Consider the following 17,165-nt stretch of genomic DNA (forward strand, 5'->3'; position numbering starts at 1 on the left):
TAGTTTGCACCTTCATCTCACAGCACAAATATTTTAAGGTTTTGAGTGCTGTGATTTATTCCTCTAGCTAGCTTCTGCCTGATCATTCAGAATTTAAGGAGAGGCAAAATTTCTCTAAAGGGACAGTTAAGCAGGTAATATCTTGATCATAAAGGTGTAAACTATATCATTCTTCTGGTGGGCAGTCTTGTAGCCTGCTTGTCACCATGGTGATGCTATAGTGTTGCCTGGAATGTTCCACACCATGACATGGCATGAAACATATCTTTATGGTTCTCGCCCAATGAAACACCTTGTAAAATGTATAGGAAATCATTCAGCCACATTCAGTATTCAGTAATAGTTGCTTTTACAATATGAAGTATTGTCTCCTAGTTCAGGAGATTTGTTTTCCTGAACTAGAAGAAATAAAAGCTACTAAGAAAGCTGAAAATCAATTTTTATCTCAACAGTTATTATTTGACACATAATAATATATGTGTAATATAAAGAAACATATCTTTATGGTTCTCGCCCAATGAAACACCTTGTAAAATGTATAGGAAATCATTCAGCCACATTCAGTATTCAGTAATAGTTGCTTTTACAATATGAAGTATGCCAAGAGCGAGATTTGTTTTCCTGAACTAGAAGAAATAAAAGCTACTAAGAAAGCTGAAAATCAATTTTTATCTCAACAGTTATTATTTGACACATAATAATATATGACAATTATTTTATTATAGTTTGAACTAACCTGCATTTTGGATGGAACTCTACTTATGGTATTTCACTTTTTTCTGTAAATTTTCTTTGCAAACTTCCTCTTGACTGATGTAAAGCTATAATAAATATTTACCACAAGTACCTCACCAAAACAACATAATTAGAAAAACATGAAAACCTGGCACTTGCACTTCTGCTGTGAACAGGTGCTTGAATTATTTAACTGTGTATGGAATTTCCAGCTTGTTGTGTCTTTTCAATCACACTAACACTAGTTAACATCAGAGCAATGTCTTATAAAGTCTTAACTGAAAACACTTACAGTTGTGGAGGGAGGCTTTGAAAACATTTATTGGCACTGTATTAGCTGCAATGTGTTCTTGTTTACTCCACTGCATACCTGTTTGTTTCAACTTGGCAAATACAAGTTACAAAAGCCCCTTTCACACATAATTCCCAGAAAATTGGCGGGTACAAAATGCCAGAACACTCAGCAAAGACCCCATTCACACATGCACTCGGTCTGCACTGTAGGCTACACACTTCAGCCTGGTGTCCACCGCACAATTTTTCCATCTTATAAGATTGCTGGATGTCACACTACATGATGTGAGGAATTTAAAACATACAACAACACACATGCACTGTGCGATGGTGCACTCGATCAGTTCAGTTGTGGTTATGTTTCCCTACGATGGTTGGCTATGACTAGTGCTACACGCTAGTGCTGATTATTACTTTGCAAATGTTAGTAAATGAAAGGGAAAAGGGGAGAGATGATCCAGACTATGATGGAGTTCTGTTGTTATTTTGATGCACTTGTGTTTAGTGTTGTGCGACAGATTAAAAAAGGTTAATGCTAGAATATTGGGTCAGGAGAGACAGTCTACTGCAAAGGGGCATTTGAAGTGATGAAGTTTAGGGACGGGAAGGTTATTTTTTTAACATCTGTGAAAACCCTCAGTCGTCCAGGTCTGTCATCTTTTGTTATTTTTTTTAAGTTTAGAAACAGAATTACGTTGAGGAAAATGTTTTGAGCTAGTTTACATGTTAGCTAAAGTAACTTAAGTAACAAATTTGTCAGCTACTTGCCTTTTCGCTAAATAAAACAGTCAAAAATAGAACATTTTAGGCCTCTTCATAGCAACCAAAGCTAACACATTACCACGGCACTTCAGTGTCTCCGGGCTCAACTATCGCACTAATCATTCCAAAATATCACACACACTTTATATCAGTCGTAGCTCATCTTTTGTAGTTTTTGATCTTTGCCCGTCTCACTGTGAGACCTCTGATCCACGATTTTGAGCTAAGACTCCAGATTTTCCCCACGATAAGAAATCTTTTGTCGAAGATAGCCAAAATTGTGCCGTGGACAGTCAGCTGTAACCTAACCTACAAGTATATCCCATTAATTTCTTTCAGAATAGCCTATTCTAAAATGAAGGGTAAGTTGTGGCTTTGTTCACACATGACCCAGTCCTGGCAAAATGCTCGGCAAATTCCCTGGTCAGGTTGCATGTGTGAATGGGGCTACAGTCATCAGCTTGGAGCTCCGTTGAAGTGATTATCAGCACAATTACATAAAGTGCATACGGTAAAACTGTACATTGCTGGTCTAATTACTGCTGGTTTGTCGCTACATTTATAAATAGCTGTATAAAATATGATTATGTTACTATAGTGATGAAGACAGTTGATAAAATATATCACAATGATTTAAATGGTAACACAATTGCTCACCCAGTGCTCAATGTAACAATAATAACTAATGTGAAGTGGACAATATGAAGAAATGAATGAACTTTTTACAGATAAATATGTTAAATACATTCAATGGAAGGTTTTGTAGAAAAAGTATCAACAACCATGTGTTTTCTGACATTAGAGGGATATTCTATAAAATAAGGTAAGATAGGCAGATATGGTTATACTAAAGTTTGGATGTAATTTGTGGACATAGAGTCAGTTTTATGTTTGTTTTCCATTATTTTTCCATTCAGCATCTCAATAACAATTTGTTCTCACCAAAATGTCTGTTTGTTCTTAGTGCAATCACTATAAAAAACTTGTTTGGTCATTATCACTGAAACAGGCCTTGGGCTCAGATTTAAATGCCTTGAATTCCTTGAGTATTTGGTTATTTGAGCAGTTCAGACTTAATTTCCAAACAATTATAGCAATGGTTTCTAAGCTAACCATCTGGCCAAAGGTTTTGAAATTGAGATGCTTCAGCCTTTGAAACCTTTACAACTATAGAGCCCTCCTGGACGAATGAGGGGGAGGGATTACATGGACATACAAACCATTGACTTGTTTCAATATTTCATAATATAACATATATAACATTTTACTTATTTCAACATGATGACATTTTCTTACCTCATTGACAAAAATTATATATTGAAAATTGAAAAATAGTCAGAAGTCAAAAGTATTTTCTGAATGCAAATGTGTGGTCCTTCATTTGTCCAGGCGTGTTTTAGGTAGAACATTTTTTAGGAGTAATCATCTGGACTCTGTTTGTGTTTTTGAAACTGAGATGTTTCTAGAAGTAATTTTCAATCTGAAGGTAGCTTCTCAGACCAGTACCTTCTTATTGAAAAGTACTTCTAGAAGGAAGTTTCTGAATGCAAGCCTAAATGTTTTTTGTTTTTTTTTGCAGTAGAGAGTCCAAAATTATGATTACTGATAAAGGTAATAAAGGTTTCAGAGGTAGCATCTGGACACCGTTTTTAAATCAAGACCCATCCAGAGGTTGTTTTCAATTGGAAGGTACTGGTCTGAGACACAAGAGGTAAATGAGTCCTGCCCCAAGGGGTGGAGTTTTATTTTTTTACCTGAAACTGCCGTGCCTTTGTTTACAAGCTAGCCTATGGTCATCACTTTACTACTAGGTCTGACTTTCTCACAAAATTTTATGGAATACTCCTCAGTTCGTCCAAAGTTGTAGCAGGAATAACACAACATCCATTTGTCCTCGCTGGAGTCTTTTTCCTCTCCATCTCCCTTTAGTAAAAAGCCGGGTTGGTGTGCTCGATAACACAGCGGCGACAGTGGCGTCTCACAAACCTCAGCGCCTCCGGAGATACCTCGCACTCCTGCACGTTCAGAAGCTGCAGCTCGCAACAGTTCGCTGCTAGCGCTTTGAGTCCTCTCCCCGAAACGCTCTCACATGCTCTCAAGCTAACGCGTCTCAGTCCTTGGCAGTACATTGCTAGCTGCTCCAACCCACTATCTGATACCAAGGGACATTTCCCAACGTCCAAAGACTTCAACTTCGAGCAGCTTCTTGCTAGGTGCCCCAAACCATGATCCGTCAACCCCTCGCACCCCCTAGCATTCAGATAACGCAATCTGGGGCAGTAGCGGGCGACATAGCGGATTCCGACGTCCGTGATTCGCGTGCAGTGGGCTACGCTAAGGTACCGCAAGCAACCTTCTAAGCGGGCAACTTCACGAAGACCAAAGTCCCCAACCAAACGGCAGTCGCTGAGGCTGAGCTCACGGATGGAGGGGCAATGGAGGGACAGGTGGCGAAGGGCTTCGTCGGTCAAGCGGGTGCAACGGCGCAGGTAGAGGTGGGTAAGGCGCGGGCAGTGGGAGGCGATGGTGCGAAGTCCCTCGTCCTCCAGGGAGAAACAGTCAGTCATGTCCAGGAAGTGGATAGAGATCTGCTGGCCGTGGAGGGGCGACAGCTGCAGGGTGGCCTCTGGGGTGAGGCTGATGCATGTCACTTTGGAACAGCCTGAAAAGAAAAAAAAGGAGTCAGCAAATAAGTGGGATGGTGGAGTAGCACAGGAAGGTTACACGTTAAAGGACATATGTTAATGGACTATTACTATTAAACTGTTTAAAGTCAATATAGTGATTTACAAAAATGTACAAATTGTAAAATAAGTCTAAATCTAAATACCTGAAAGTGATTTGAAATATGTATTTACTGACAAGGATTGAATGATTTGACTTGTTAAATCCCATACAATAGACAAAAATAAAAGCAGTGAAAAACTTAAAAAACATGTGTGCTTATCAGGCTTGCATCTCCACAAACCTCACCCTCTCCATTGAAATGTTATTTTTTTTGGCTATAATCTTCGACAGTATGGCATAAAATGTATCTATCTCTATGGAGAATGTTCCAAAGTATGGTTTTAACTTTTTTACTTCCATAGAATCATGCAAGGTACATGCCACCTCCAGAAAGTTACACAGTTTTGTTTTAATCATCTGGATTGGGATGGGATAAGAAAGTGTACCTTATTTGAAAATTCTACGGACAAAAATGTGGTTTGTAATTGTGCCTAGACAAACCTATTTCTTGACCTCAATCCCAAAGTGTTTCAAACAGCACCGAGTTTAGGTTGTGCTTTTCAAATAATTGTCTTGAACATCCCCATATATGTAGCCCCTACTTGTTATCTGGCTTTATAAGTACTATAACCTGGATAGTGGAACTGCCAAGGATGACACTGATGATAATTTCTCCCACTTACATAAAGAACATCATGTGCACCATCATAATCTGAAAATGAAATAAACACATCTTTTACTTTTTACACATTTCCTCTCAAGTTAAAGTATTGGCAGAGGAGAGCAGTAATCACAGTTACAGTACACTCTGCTCCACATGAGGTCTGAAGCCGGAACACTTTGTACAGGCTCGAAAAACAACACTGGATAAGGTTTACAAAAAAAAAAAAAAAATTGCCTTAATGTCCCTTCCAGTTACAAACTCTCTTGATTTCATTAATGTGACTATTTTTACTCCACAGAAGCAGACTTCCTGATGGTAATGGTGCAGACAGTGCTACAGCTCACTATTTGTGTCAATGGCTTAATGAAAGCAACAGGCCGTCTCTTTTACTCCATCATTCACTCTCTGCTCTCTCTCCTCCCTTTCTTCTTCCTCTTTCCCCTCTCCTTCTCTTTGCCCCCTCTTTCTGCTCTCTCCTTTCCCTCTCGCTCTTTCTTACTCTCCCTCTCTGCTCTCTTGAAGTTTATCTCTCTCGTTCTCTTCCTTGTCTGCCCCTTTCTCCTCTTTATTTTTTCTCCTTCTCTTTCTTCGTATCCCCCTCTCTATGAGCACTTGTCCCTCCGTGTCTCTCAACTGCATCTTTCTTCTCGTGCCCTGTCTTCTTCCCCCCTCTTTCCTTCTCGCAGCTCTCTCTTTCTCCCTCTCTCCCCTTATGTCTCTATACCTACTCTACTTTGGTCTCTTTCCTACACGTTAAGGTCTCTCATTCTCCATCTTCTTCTTTCTCTCATTCTCCCTCTCCCCTCTGTACGCTGCCTTTTCTCTCTTTGTACCCCCCCTCCCGCTCACTCCTTCTCTGCTCTCGCTCTCTTCCATCCTCTTTTCTGTGCTCTCTTTCCCCTTTTACCCTCTCTTCCTGTTCCCTTTTTGTCACTTTCTCATTCCATTCCTCTCAGCAGTCTCATTCTTCCTCTTTCTCTCCTTTCTCCTCTCTTCTGTCTCTCTCTTCTCTCTACTTTGCTCTCTCTCCCCCCCTCCTCTCATTCCCCCTCTCTCTCCTCCTCTGTGCCCTCTGCCCTTTTCTCTCCTTCTCTCTCTCCATTCTCCGCTCAAACACTTTTCGTTTCCACATGGGATCTGCAGGTTGGCAGAGCCTCGGCTGCTCCCCTAATGTTTTTACCAGCTTTAGGACAAACGACAGAGCAGGAGAGAGGAAGAGATGATTTCTGAGGTAAAGTCCACATGACGTAAACCACAGTGCAATCCTTCACTAAAGTTATAGAGCCCACCTGTAGCCATTAAAGATTACAGATTTTTATAAATGTTTATTCAGAATACGGTGCTCATAAAAGTACAGACAACTGACATGTTTCATATTTACCAGGAGAATAGCAGCACAGTGAATTATGTAATCCCCTAAATGTGAAAAATATTGAACAATTATAAGAGCTATTTGATGACATATCTGTGGGCTTTCAATGGAGACTCCTCTAAAATGATTTGTTTAAGGGACACTGTGTAAGTTTTCTGGTTACGGGTCTTCTACCTACTTGTTTCCATAGTAATGTTATTGCTTTGCCTGGAATGTTCCATGTAAGGCATTCAATTACTCAGGACAAACAGGCTAATTTACAGGTCAGATCTGAGGAAAGTTTTCAAAGTTTAATGTAGCAAAATAGATAATGAGTTTAGTGCTATCTAGATACATTTTATTCCTTGCTATGCACATTGAAATTAATTAAATTATTATTTATTCTATTAATTTAAATTGTCAATTTAATTGAATGGCTTTTAGTGTAAATAGAATCGTTTACTATTGTTTGGATTTTGGTAACTCATAATTAGTTAAGTGATTTAACAACTCATAAAGAGTCATTTAGAAATTCCTGGTTCTCTGAGTGGAAAAACTGAAGAATTGTAACTTATATTTTGCATGACTAGCTATAAAGCCCCAAATTCAAATTCAATTTTCAGTTGGCAATTGGAGCAAGTTGACTATACTGAAACCAGTAAAATTTTCTTTTTTTAATTTATTCATTAACTCAAATATGGATCATGATCAAGATCAAATTTATCTATATAACATATTAACCTCAAACTGAGGGACCTAAAGAGCATGTATTTACCTGACAGGTTTAAGTGCTCTAGATTGGGACATCTGGACACCACCTCAAACACAGCTTCATTGGAGATGTTGTAGCAGCCTCCCACCTCCAGGCGGCGCAGCTCGGGGCAGCACTGGGCCAGCACATGCAGCCCACGGTCGGTTAGCCTCTTACAGCCATTTACGATGACCGTCTCCAGGGTCAGGCACACGTTGGGGGTGTCCTGGCAAAGCCGGTGAGTAAGAACCCGGATGGCGCGGTCTACATGAAGCAGCTCTCCTGTCAGTCGCACCGTACCTAGATAAAGTAGTGTTAATACATTGTACATACATGATTAAAGGAGCTGTACCTAGTTTTAATGCAATAAAGTAAAATTGGCTCTGCCTGAGTACAGATATAAAATGATACTGCAGTGTTGGATCTAAATATAAAGCGTTTTTATCTTTTGAGAACCAGGAAGTGTAATGTTAGCATGTTAGTTTTTTGTGGTCCTCAGGAGACCAAATGTTTTCTTGATATGAAAAGGTGTCCACTGGCCTAAGTAATACTTAGGCCAGTGGACACCTAACTTTGCTACCACTGTATCGTATTACACTCTCCATTGTTACATACCCCAGAGGCGAGGGTCCCAGGCCAGGTTGTACCAGCGGCGGCACACACGGGCACATCGGCACAGCTGATTGGTGGGCAGGTGGGAGAAGATCTGGAGCAGGGTGTGGTCAGGCAGCAGGTCTATGGGTGCATGGAGGTGGTGCGATTTGGAGACTCTGGAGCGGGTGCCAGGGTGAGGATGCACCACGGCAACGGTCTCGGCAACAGCGGACGACGAAGAGGAGGAGTTTGTCTCATGTCCGTTGCTCGACAGAGCCGGAGAGGACAGAGAAGAGGACTTGGAAGGCAGGATCAGACCAGGACTGGGGGTGCTTAGGGTCCGTGTGCTGGAGTCAAGACCTGGAGGAAGTACAAGAGTTTAAAAAAAGTACAATAAAATAATGTGCATGTGTGTGTGTTCTTATTCTTAAAATGTTACTAAATACTAAATCCACTTTTTTGTCACTAAACTGTGTATAAGGTGTTTTAATAGTAGTAATAGTATGTAAGCTAGGTAAATTAGCAGCTTTCTGGTCAAAATCCCAAGCGTCTGCCATGATCACGGCCAGTTATTTCTGATTAAGTCGATTCTGTTCGATTTTCCATTAGGCTCTTTTTAGAAACTCAACTCAATTACCGGTAATCAAAATAACCATTTGCTGAGACAATGACACAAGAAGCTATCTCATCCATGAAGAAGAATTTCCATGGAGTTTCAGTTGCTTGACGTAATAAAGTTGGGGTTATCTTGTTGTTGCCGTAGTAACTGTCACATGGGCCCTCTATCAGATGGACTGTGTAGTTTCATAGTGTTAGTCTTCACTGATTCCCACTATTTGGTCTTCCTGTCAGCGGGTCCATTGGGCAGGATTGATAGCCGTTGCTAACTAGCATTTCAGGGAGTCACATGTATGAAGTCACTCTTTAAACTTGTACTGTGGGCGGTTTAGGAGAGGTTTGCAAAGTAAACAGTAAAGTAAAACAAACCTTTAGATGTTGACTGGTGTATACACATTTAAAAGGGACCATATTACACTAGTTTCTGATCTACGTTATAATGTTATTTCCACATCAAAAACTTACCCGGAGTTGTGTTTTTGTTCAATTCACACATGTTTAACACACAAACCCTGCATATTTAGGCTGTCTTTTCTCAAATGAAAAACACTCTGCTCCATCTTGTGATATTATATGGTACAGGAAGGGCTCCACTGTGTTTTTAAACTCCATACACCTTCACTAGAATCATTTTGATCATTTCAGCCCAAGAATTGCCCATCTTTACTCAACTAAAGATAAAAAAGGTAGCTATTAATTTGAAAACTACCAATACATGATATCACACAGGGAAACAGAGCATTATGAGCTTTGGGGATATAGACAGACAAATAATAAGAGATTACTCAAACATGGGTGAATGAACCAAAATAAAACTCCGGTTAGGCCTTTGATGAGGTAACACCATTATAACTCGGCTTAAGGCTAACAAGATTTCATTTTGTGTAATATAGGACCTTTAAAGTACATAAAGTAAACCTTCCACTTCTGGGCTTTTAAATAAATCCAAATTGAGTGTTTGTTTACTGACCGCAGAATGCATTTGTGACATGAAACCATTCGGATACGACCAAGTATTTAAGGCACACTTGAGGGGCATTTAGAATGCAATGCTGGACAGGGAGGACATGTCTCAGAAGTCTGTGGAAGTCATCGGAGACGCGCTGAGAGGAAGAGCGGTCCAACATCTGGAATCCACATCTGTGGGACACTTGTCTTCAGGACTGTCCTAGGATCAGCTGTCTTTCCCAGCTCTACACACCGGTCCACAGGCACAACTATCTTCATTAGTCATGCATTCATTGACATGCAGCTGATTCCCTGCTAGAGCCAAGGCATTGCTCTATGCCGTCACCATGGGGAATAAATACAAGCACATTGTAGCAACATATTAGATCAGTGTTTAGTTTATGCAGTACTTTCCCTTACGCTTTTTCACTCAGAGGAGCAATTCAGATGTAAATGCTAGTTTAAAAAGTACTGCAAAAATGCAGTTGATATTGCCTGGGATCCAGAATACACACTTCTTCAATATGAAGATGTGAGTCTGGTTACCGGTGAATCTCCCCGTTTTCAAATGCATGATTGATAGGTGGACTAGCCACTTGGGAACATGAATAGTCCATTTGTAATGGAAAAAATAAAGGAAAAAATATCACAGGCACAGGATCATAAAAAATAAATTGATTGCATAATCACGTTTGACCAGGCCTGAGAGGCAACGGAGGATGTGGAGACCAGACTGATAGCAATCTGTATAAAAACACAGAGAAATTACATTCTGGATTTGCCAGGCAATAATCGACATCCTAAAGCTCACAAACAACCATTCTTGTGATAACAATAGTGTACTTGGACGTGAGTTTCAAAAGGGATCTATATCTAAATGTGACAGGGAAATATAGACATGTTACAACATTGAAATATAATGGTTCAATCAATTCTCACTTATGTGGCTAAGTAGGTAGTACAATGGAGTGTGAATGGAAGACAGAAATACTGCCACTGGCTGAGACAAAATCTAAACAGCGCAATTACATGTGTCACTGATCAGAGGAGACCTGCGAGGCCAGGAAATCACACTGCTTCTAATCAAGTGTAGACATATACAACTGTGGCTTTGTTCAAACAGCTGTTAGAAGGATAAAGGATAAAGCCAGTTAATAGGATTTACTTTTATCTATTTTGGCTCTTTATTATTCAGTGTATTAGTAATAAAATTATTCTTCAATACTAATGGAGCAGTGGGTGACTGACCACAGTACCAGACTGGTGCATGTCCATGGCAGCACAGCCTTGTCAGCTGTGGACAGGGTGGGACCACAATAATGAGGAAAATAAACTTGCTGTTTTTCTAGCTTCTTACTATCAATGCCATCTATTTACAGCATGTGCAGCATTGCATGTGCCTTAAATTTGATTTTTTAGTACAGTAACAGCAAATGGAAGATTGTGCAATTGTTGGAGCGTTTTGTGCAGAGACTGTTTTGGCTCAAACACAGAACTTAAGAGCATTTCAGGACACTCGATGGACAGCGGTCTGTCAGGACCTTCTTCAGCGAAGTGCCAAAGTGTGAAATGGATGGGGTGTTACTTTTGACTTGAGGTAAATAATAATGTGCAATGCCAGAGCAATTCTACAAAACTGACCTTGTCCGTAAAACTATTGCTAGTTTAAAGCAGAACTAAGTAACATTTTAACCTCATTAAATGTCTTTGTAAGTCCATGTGATGATTAAATGTATTTTCTGAGCGTTTGAAGTATCTATCATCTCCCACTGCTGTCTCCTGACAGAAAATCTTGCAATACGGCAGACACGACCCAAAGAGAAGCTAACATTATGTTTTGTATGTCATTATACTGCCTTATTTCAGGGAGAGTCTGCTCCAAACAGTGTATTCTCATAAAAGAGCTGCAGGGGGAGCTCTTTCACTGAAAGTTACTTAGTTCTGCTTTAAATGTCAGAATTCAAGAAGTTTTAAGAATGTAATGCAATTTAAATACTTTGCACATCAACAACGTCTGCAGGCGAACAAAAAGGCCCAAAGCAAAGAAAATATGTGTTAATAGAAATATTCGGATAAAAGAGTTGGACTTTAACAGAGTTCAGTTGCTTATTGGCAGGATATTGCAGGCTATAACTCTCCTTAATAAGTGAACAGCCAGTGTTGTGTTTTATATCGATGTATCACTTGCAGAACCCATCATTAACAGCACAAATTCCGTGCAGCTGTTAAACTCCTCTTCAAGGCACGGAGCATTGCACATGGCCGACCATTCAGAGGCATTGGCGAAATCGGAGTCGAAAACGGAGGAACATCTGGTCTCTACCCTGGACTTAGAACAACGAGTCCGTGGTGAAATGAAAGAAGAATCTCATCCATTGTGAATGTGCATAAAGCCACAGAAAAGACATTCTTGGCTGAAATCATTTGCCACTAATACCCAAATCTACGGTTGAGGCAAAGCAGTGCGGCCAGCCGGCTCTCAACTACTTCACATCTGGATAGCGTTTTTTGTTTTATCCTTGAAACCGCAAGTCTTATGTAAATCAATCCGAGTGATCAAGCAGCAACCAAAATGCGCAACGGTACGACAGGAGTGATGTTGCTATAATGGCAAACAAAAGACATGTTGATTGAAGTGAAGTAAGAGGGAAAGAGAGTTAAGGAGGGAAGAAAAGTTGGCGAAGCATTCTTTAAGACTTTAGCAGACAGAGACAAGTGCACAAGCATGGGTCAGTGTGGACTTTTGACGCACTCCACTCGTAAACCTAAGCCAGAGGGATTCACTTTGTGCCTGGATGTTGTGGTGCTGTGAAGCGACGCTAAGTCCACCTCTGGGGCGTGACGGATTATTATCACTGTTGGCGTCTGCTGGGATAGTCTATTAGCACATTTCTCTGTACATATATGTAGCTGTAAGCGCGTTTTGCTTCATAGCTCAAACTGTCACAGGCTTCAGAGTAAGACTGAATTATGCTAAACGAATATTCCACATATGAGTCCACAAGTACTATGATACAAATGCAAGTTGAGTTTTCTGTTAGCAACTATCCGTGCAACCACCCAAGGAAAAAATGCTAACAATAAAAGTGCTAGCGCCTTGTATGAGGACTAATTTATTATCCCATACTGTAATAGAACAGCCAAGTCAGAAAAGCTTATACAAGGAAGTTCGGAAGTTATGGGGCAGTGGTAATTTTTATGACATACTGTATGCTGTTGAGTTTTACCCATCACATGATCACCAAAGATAAAAGTCATTCCCAAAATAGCATTTTCAGGTTAGACTGAAATGGTTGAAACCTTAAAGATGCTGTGCCTGATTTTCACTGTCTTAAAAACTAGTTCATTTAAAACTGTTTGCAAACGTATTTCTCACTTATTTTATGCATTCCAAGCAACTTAATTATTCCCTGGTATGAGTTTTTAAGTGCTTTTCACAACTCTAAGAAGCCGCAGAGAAGTTTTGTTGTCACAGTAAAGCCCACAGCAACTACCACTTCCTGTTTTGTGGAGAATAAAATGCTTTATAATTAGATGCAGACCGCAGAAAATCGTCTAATTTGTACTGCTTTTGAGCTGCTTTTAGAATATATCTGTTCAGGGACAAAACAGATAACAAATAATTTACATAACAAATTGTAAACAGGCACTTTAGCCATTTTACTGTATGTGCCATAGTCATTAGTGTGTCATTATTCACAAAGTAATCACAGTAATTTTATGGGTTAATAGGACATATGTAGGTTACTCAGGCTAATTGTGTTTTTAGATACTTTTGAATACCTGAAACGGGTATATTGCTAATATTCTGGGCTTTTCATGTTTATTTGGGCCAATTATAGCTGGACTTCTGGAAAAAAAAACCTCCTTGTCATAGTCTTAAAACTAGGCACCCTGATGCTGTCAATATTTCAATACCTGAAGTGTTACATGAGATGGATAGATCCTACAAAGAACTGTCTCATCTAGAGTAGTACGCCAACTCTTTTATAATACATTTAAAATCCCTACCCTCCAATGCAAAGATGTATATAGTTACGTTTATTGTTCCAATAGTTCAAATTCCTACACCTGTATGTAAGTGTGCTATCTGATCCAAGGGCAAAGGAGGCCATTTATCCGAGTTATTGCATCTCAGTGCACAAGGAAACATCCAACTTGGAGGGATAAAAACTTGTGGGTCAGTCTGGCGTTAGTGAATACGTGGAAGTTGATATTAGGGTGCAGTGCTATCAGCCAAGCCTTCACTACAGGAAGGGGTTACGTGGCTCGAGACAATGGGGTTGGCTAGCTTCCTTCAGCATACACACTCGGACAGGAAACCTACTCCTTACAAACACAGGGTACACTATTTATCGCACTCACTTAGCTTCAACAGTTCTCTCACATATTTTCCATCTTTACCTAAAAACAATCACTTATCCAGACACGGGTCAGTCGGTGAATTTTCCACAAACTTCACAGACAAAACATAAGTCTATTTGCAAGTGATGAATGTGGTTAACGTAGATGTCTTCAATTCCTTATTCACACAGTTATCACAGTAATTTGAAATCCAGGAAATAGGAAATAACAATTAGTCCCACATCTTATGTGTTAATAGGACACAGGTAGGCTATATAGGTTGTGTTTGTTATTCCAGGCTTAGTAGTTTATCTGCTGGACTGTTTTTCATGCATATTTGGGCCAATCATAGCTGAAATAAAACAAAGTAGGCTACATAAGTTATGTAATAACTTCTGGAAAAACATACCTTCTTTCCTTGTTCGCGTATGTCAATTATTCCATCTTTATTCGCCAAAAATAACTTTGTTTGTTATCCATATAATATTCAAATCTTCTGTTGCCACCAAATGGACATTGTGTGGCACAGGCTGCAAGAATGCTACAACGTAAACGTAGGATACTATAACGTACGTTTAATAGCACATCTTAGACTAGACTAGAAAAGAACAATTCCTGTAACATTTAGTTTTTCTTAAACTTTTTCCTTTTCTAAAGCCCTTGTCAGTTTAAATCAATTAGCTTTTAATGCTAGCATGTGCGGTTTTTAGCTATTTCCAAGTTTGACTTAGCTATTGAGTCCAAGTTTTGCCACTGAGCCATTTTAAGAATCTCACAACAATATATTAAAGGGAATGTACCCAATTTTTTTCATTTATGCCTAATAAAGAAGAAAATGTCTTGCCTGAGTATAGATATAAACATATTGTAAAAGCAGCTCTTAGGGACAAAACAAGACCACTGTGTGCTGCCTGCTTCTAATTAAAAAGCGTCTTTATTGTTCCTGAACCAAGAACTAAGGCTGTTGTGGTGTTAGCATGCTAGTTGTTGTTAGCATTACCATGATGGCAAAACAGCACTTATAAACTCATGGAGGTGAATAATCAGGATGCTAGGAATGCATTCGGAAAGTCTGGAACAAGTTTGGACCACTGAAAACTGTTTCAAATGATGTAGTTCTGTGTCTTTTCCCACCAAGTACCACTAAAGAAAAGATTTGGCCTTCTGAGAACCACCAGATCTAATTCAAGTATATAACAGGACTATTCCATTTCTAATATATAAACCAGGACTGTAGTTCTAAACAAGAAATTATCCAAAGGAGGACAAAAACGTAAGTAAAGTGAACTCTAAATTAGGGAAGAGCTGTCCAAGATAAAGCCACTTTAATGCCAGCGTTTCTAAGCTAGAAATCCTTTTCTTCATATTTTAACCCCACAATATTCATTATCTTCAAGGGAGGCCTAGACTGTCTGCTTTCAAGAACAAAATTGTCTAGTGCGCAGTTTTGCCCTCCTCACTCCATAAATCATCAGGCAGGAGGGTACCAGAAATCTTTAATTTAACTGTACGCTTTAGGCTTTCCGAATTTAGGCTTTTACGCATGCCAACTTTTGATACACACATTACCCATAACAGGGGCTAGGAGACTATATGTTGTTCCAGAAAAAAATGGAAAAACGTATGGTTTCTTTGCGAGATTCTGACACTTAGAATGAGGTCATTTTTGCGAGCTGTTAAATCACAGAAGGTAACCAAGAATTTTCCACAAGGATTCACATGACGTTCTGTGAAGTTTTAGATTTTTTTGGGGGGCATTTAGCAAGTAAAATATATAGAGGGGGCAAGTGTAGATAACGTAAGATGCACATTACTTGTGTGTGATGTCCATGAACGCGTTAGCTCTTTGTCTTTTTGTTCCAAATTTTGTTGCATTTATAATGATTAACACTGAACCAACACAAGAATCAGCACAGAAGCAGCGCAGGCAACACGAGGGAGAGGTTTGTGCACAAAAAACATATTTGACATTGTAATAACCAACCCAGTTTAACGCTTGACTGTTCTTTTCCTATATTCATTTTATCTGTATATTTGTTTTTGTTGACTTTGATGTGAAGCACTTTGGTCAGCTGAAGTTGTTTTAAATATCTTTTATAAATAATGTTAAATTGAATTTTAAACAAATCTTAGTCATTTCTCTCTGTGATTAGTTTGTTGTTAAAATGTGTTCTCAAATTAGCTTCTGTCATGTAAATACTATAATTTCCAGACTATAAGTCGCACCAGCAAAACAATGCATAATAAAACATATATAAGTCACACTGTACTATAGGTTACATTTAAAATTTATTTTAGAAAATCCGAGACCAAGAACAGACATTTTATCTTTAAAGGCAAATGATAATAATAACAATAAAATAGAGAACAACAGGCTGAATAGCAGTACAGCACACTAACGTAACACATGTATATGTATTCAGCTACAGAAAGCACAGACAACAAATTGAATACCTGTCTGGTATGTTTACGTAAGATATTTAACAGTTAATCAGATAACTAAAGCATAAAAAACAAGCTAACAAGTTTACTCTCAATCTCACTCCAAATCACTAAATCCATTGAATTCTTCATCCTTGGTGTCGCTTCTGAACTCCGTCAACTCTGGAAGTAGATGAAGCGCCGCTTCCACTTCTGAGTGGCTGTCATACCTGTACACAAGCCTAGAGTGCCCGAGCGCAGCTGTCGCATCTGAGTATAAGTTGCACCTCTGGCCAAATTGGGAAAAAAAGTGGAACTTATAGTCCGGATAATACAGTAAATATAAAAAGAGCCAGTCTTTTGAACAACTCTAGGAAATAAAAGAGCCAAAAGTCTAATCACTAAAATACACAAACAGGCCACAGCCCATAATTGACACTGATTAAGAGCAAATGTAATGATGTCATGTTGGTCGCGAAAAAATAGTTAAGTACACAAATCTCTTGTGGTTAAAACAAGAGACCTTATGAGTTATTATAAGTTATTTTGTCCTTTTAAATTTGATTAATTCATATTTTCCATGTATTGTATAGCTTTTTTTTTTTGCCTTAACTTTTTCCCGTGCTGTTTCCAAGTTTGACTGTTGCTAGTAAGTCCAATTCAACCATTATAACAATCTCATGGCACTATATTAAATTAATTAATAGACATATAATTTAGCTTTGTTAAAATGTCTTCAAATTTTCATTATTTGAACTAATGAGTCTGACATAAACCATAAAATAAACCAGTCATTAGGCCATTTACATTTATATTTAGGCCATATACATTTTTTTTCTGTTCCTCAACTGTCAGGTGTCACATGCAATAAAACCTTCAGTGGCTCTATATAAAGGGGACGTCTGTTGTGGCACTTCAGCTGTTGCATTGCACTGCTCAGATTGCCATTTAAAAGT

General features: G+C 39.0%; 2 protein-coding genes across 2 annotated transcripts in view; one reads left to right on the forward strand and one right to left on the reverse strand.

Annotated features, from left to right (window-relative positions):
- LOC117388400 (TNFAIP3-interacting protein 3-like) overlaps positions 1 to 17,165 on the forward strand; it is a 144,578-nt gene that overhangs the window by 8,578 nt on the left and 118,835 nt on the right. The window lies entirely within an intron of this gene.
- Positions 1,027 to 17,165, reverse strand: part of LOC117388742 (F-box/LRR-repeat protein 7-like) — a 34,154-nt gene continuing 18,015 nt past the window's right edge. Inside the window, exons 3-5 of the mRNA XM_033986324.2 lie at positions 7,900 to 8,238; positions 7,309 to 7,584; positions 1,027 to 4,453 (exon numbers count right to left, since the gene is read on the reverse strand). Coding sequence (XP_033842215.1) covers positions 3,717 to 4,453; positions 7,309 to 7,584; positions 7,900 to 8,238 — 1,352 coding nt within the window. The 3' untranslated portion in view covers positions 1,027 to 3,716. The remainder of the gene's footprint in view (positions 4,454 to 7,308; positions 7,585 to 7,899; positions 8,239 to 17,165) is intronic.

This window comes from Periophthalmus magnuspinnatus, chromosome 20 (genome assembly GCF_009829125.3).
Source record: "Periophthalmus magnuspinnatus isolate fPerMag1 chromosome 20, fPerMag1.2.pri, whole genome shotgun sequence".
Classification (NCBI taxonomy): Eukaryota; Metazoa; Chordata; class Actinopteri; order Gobiiformes; family Gobiidae; genus Periophthalmus; species Periophthalmus magnuspinnatus.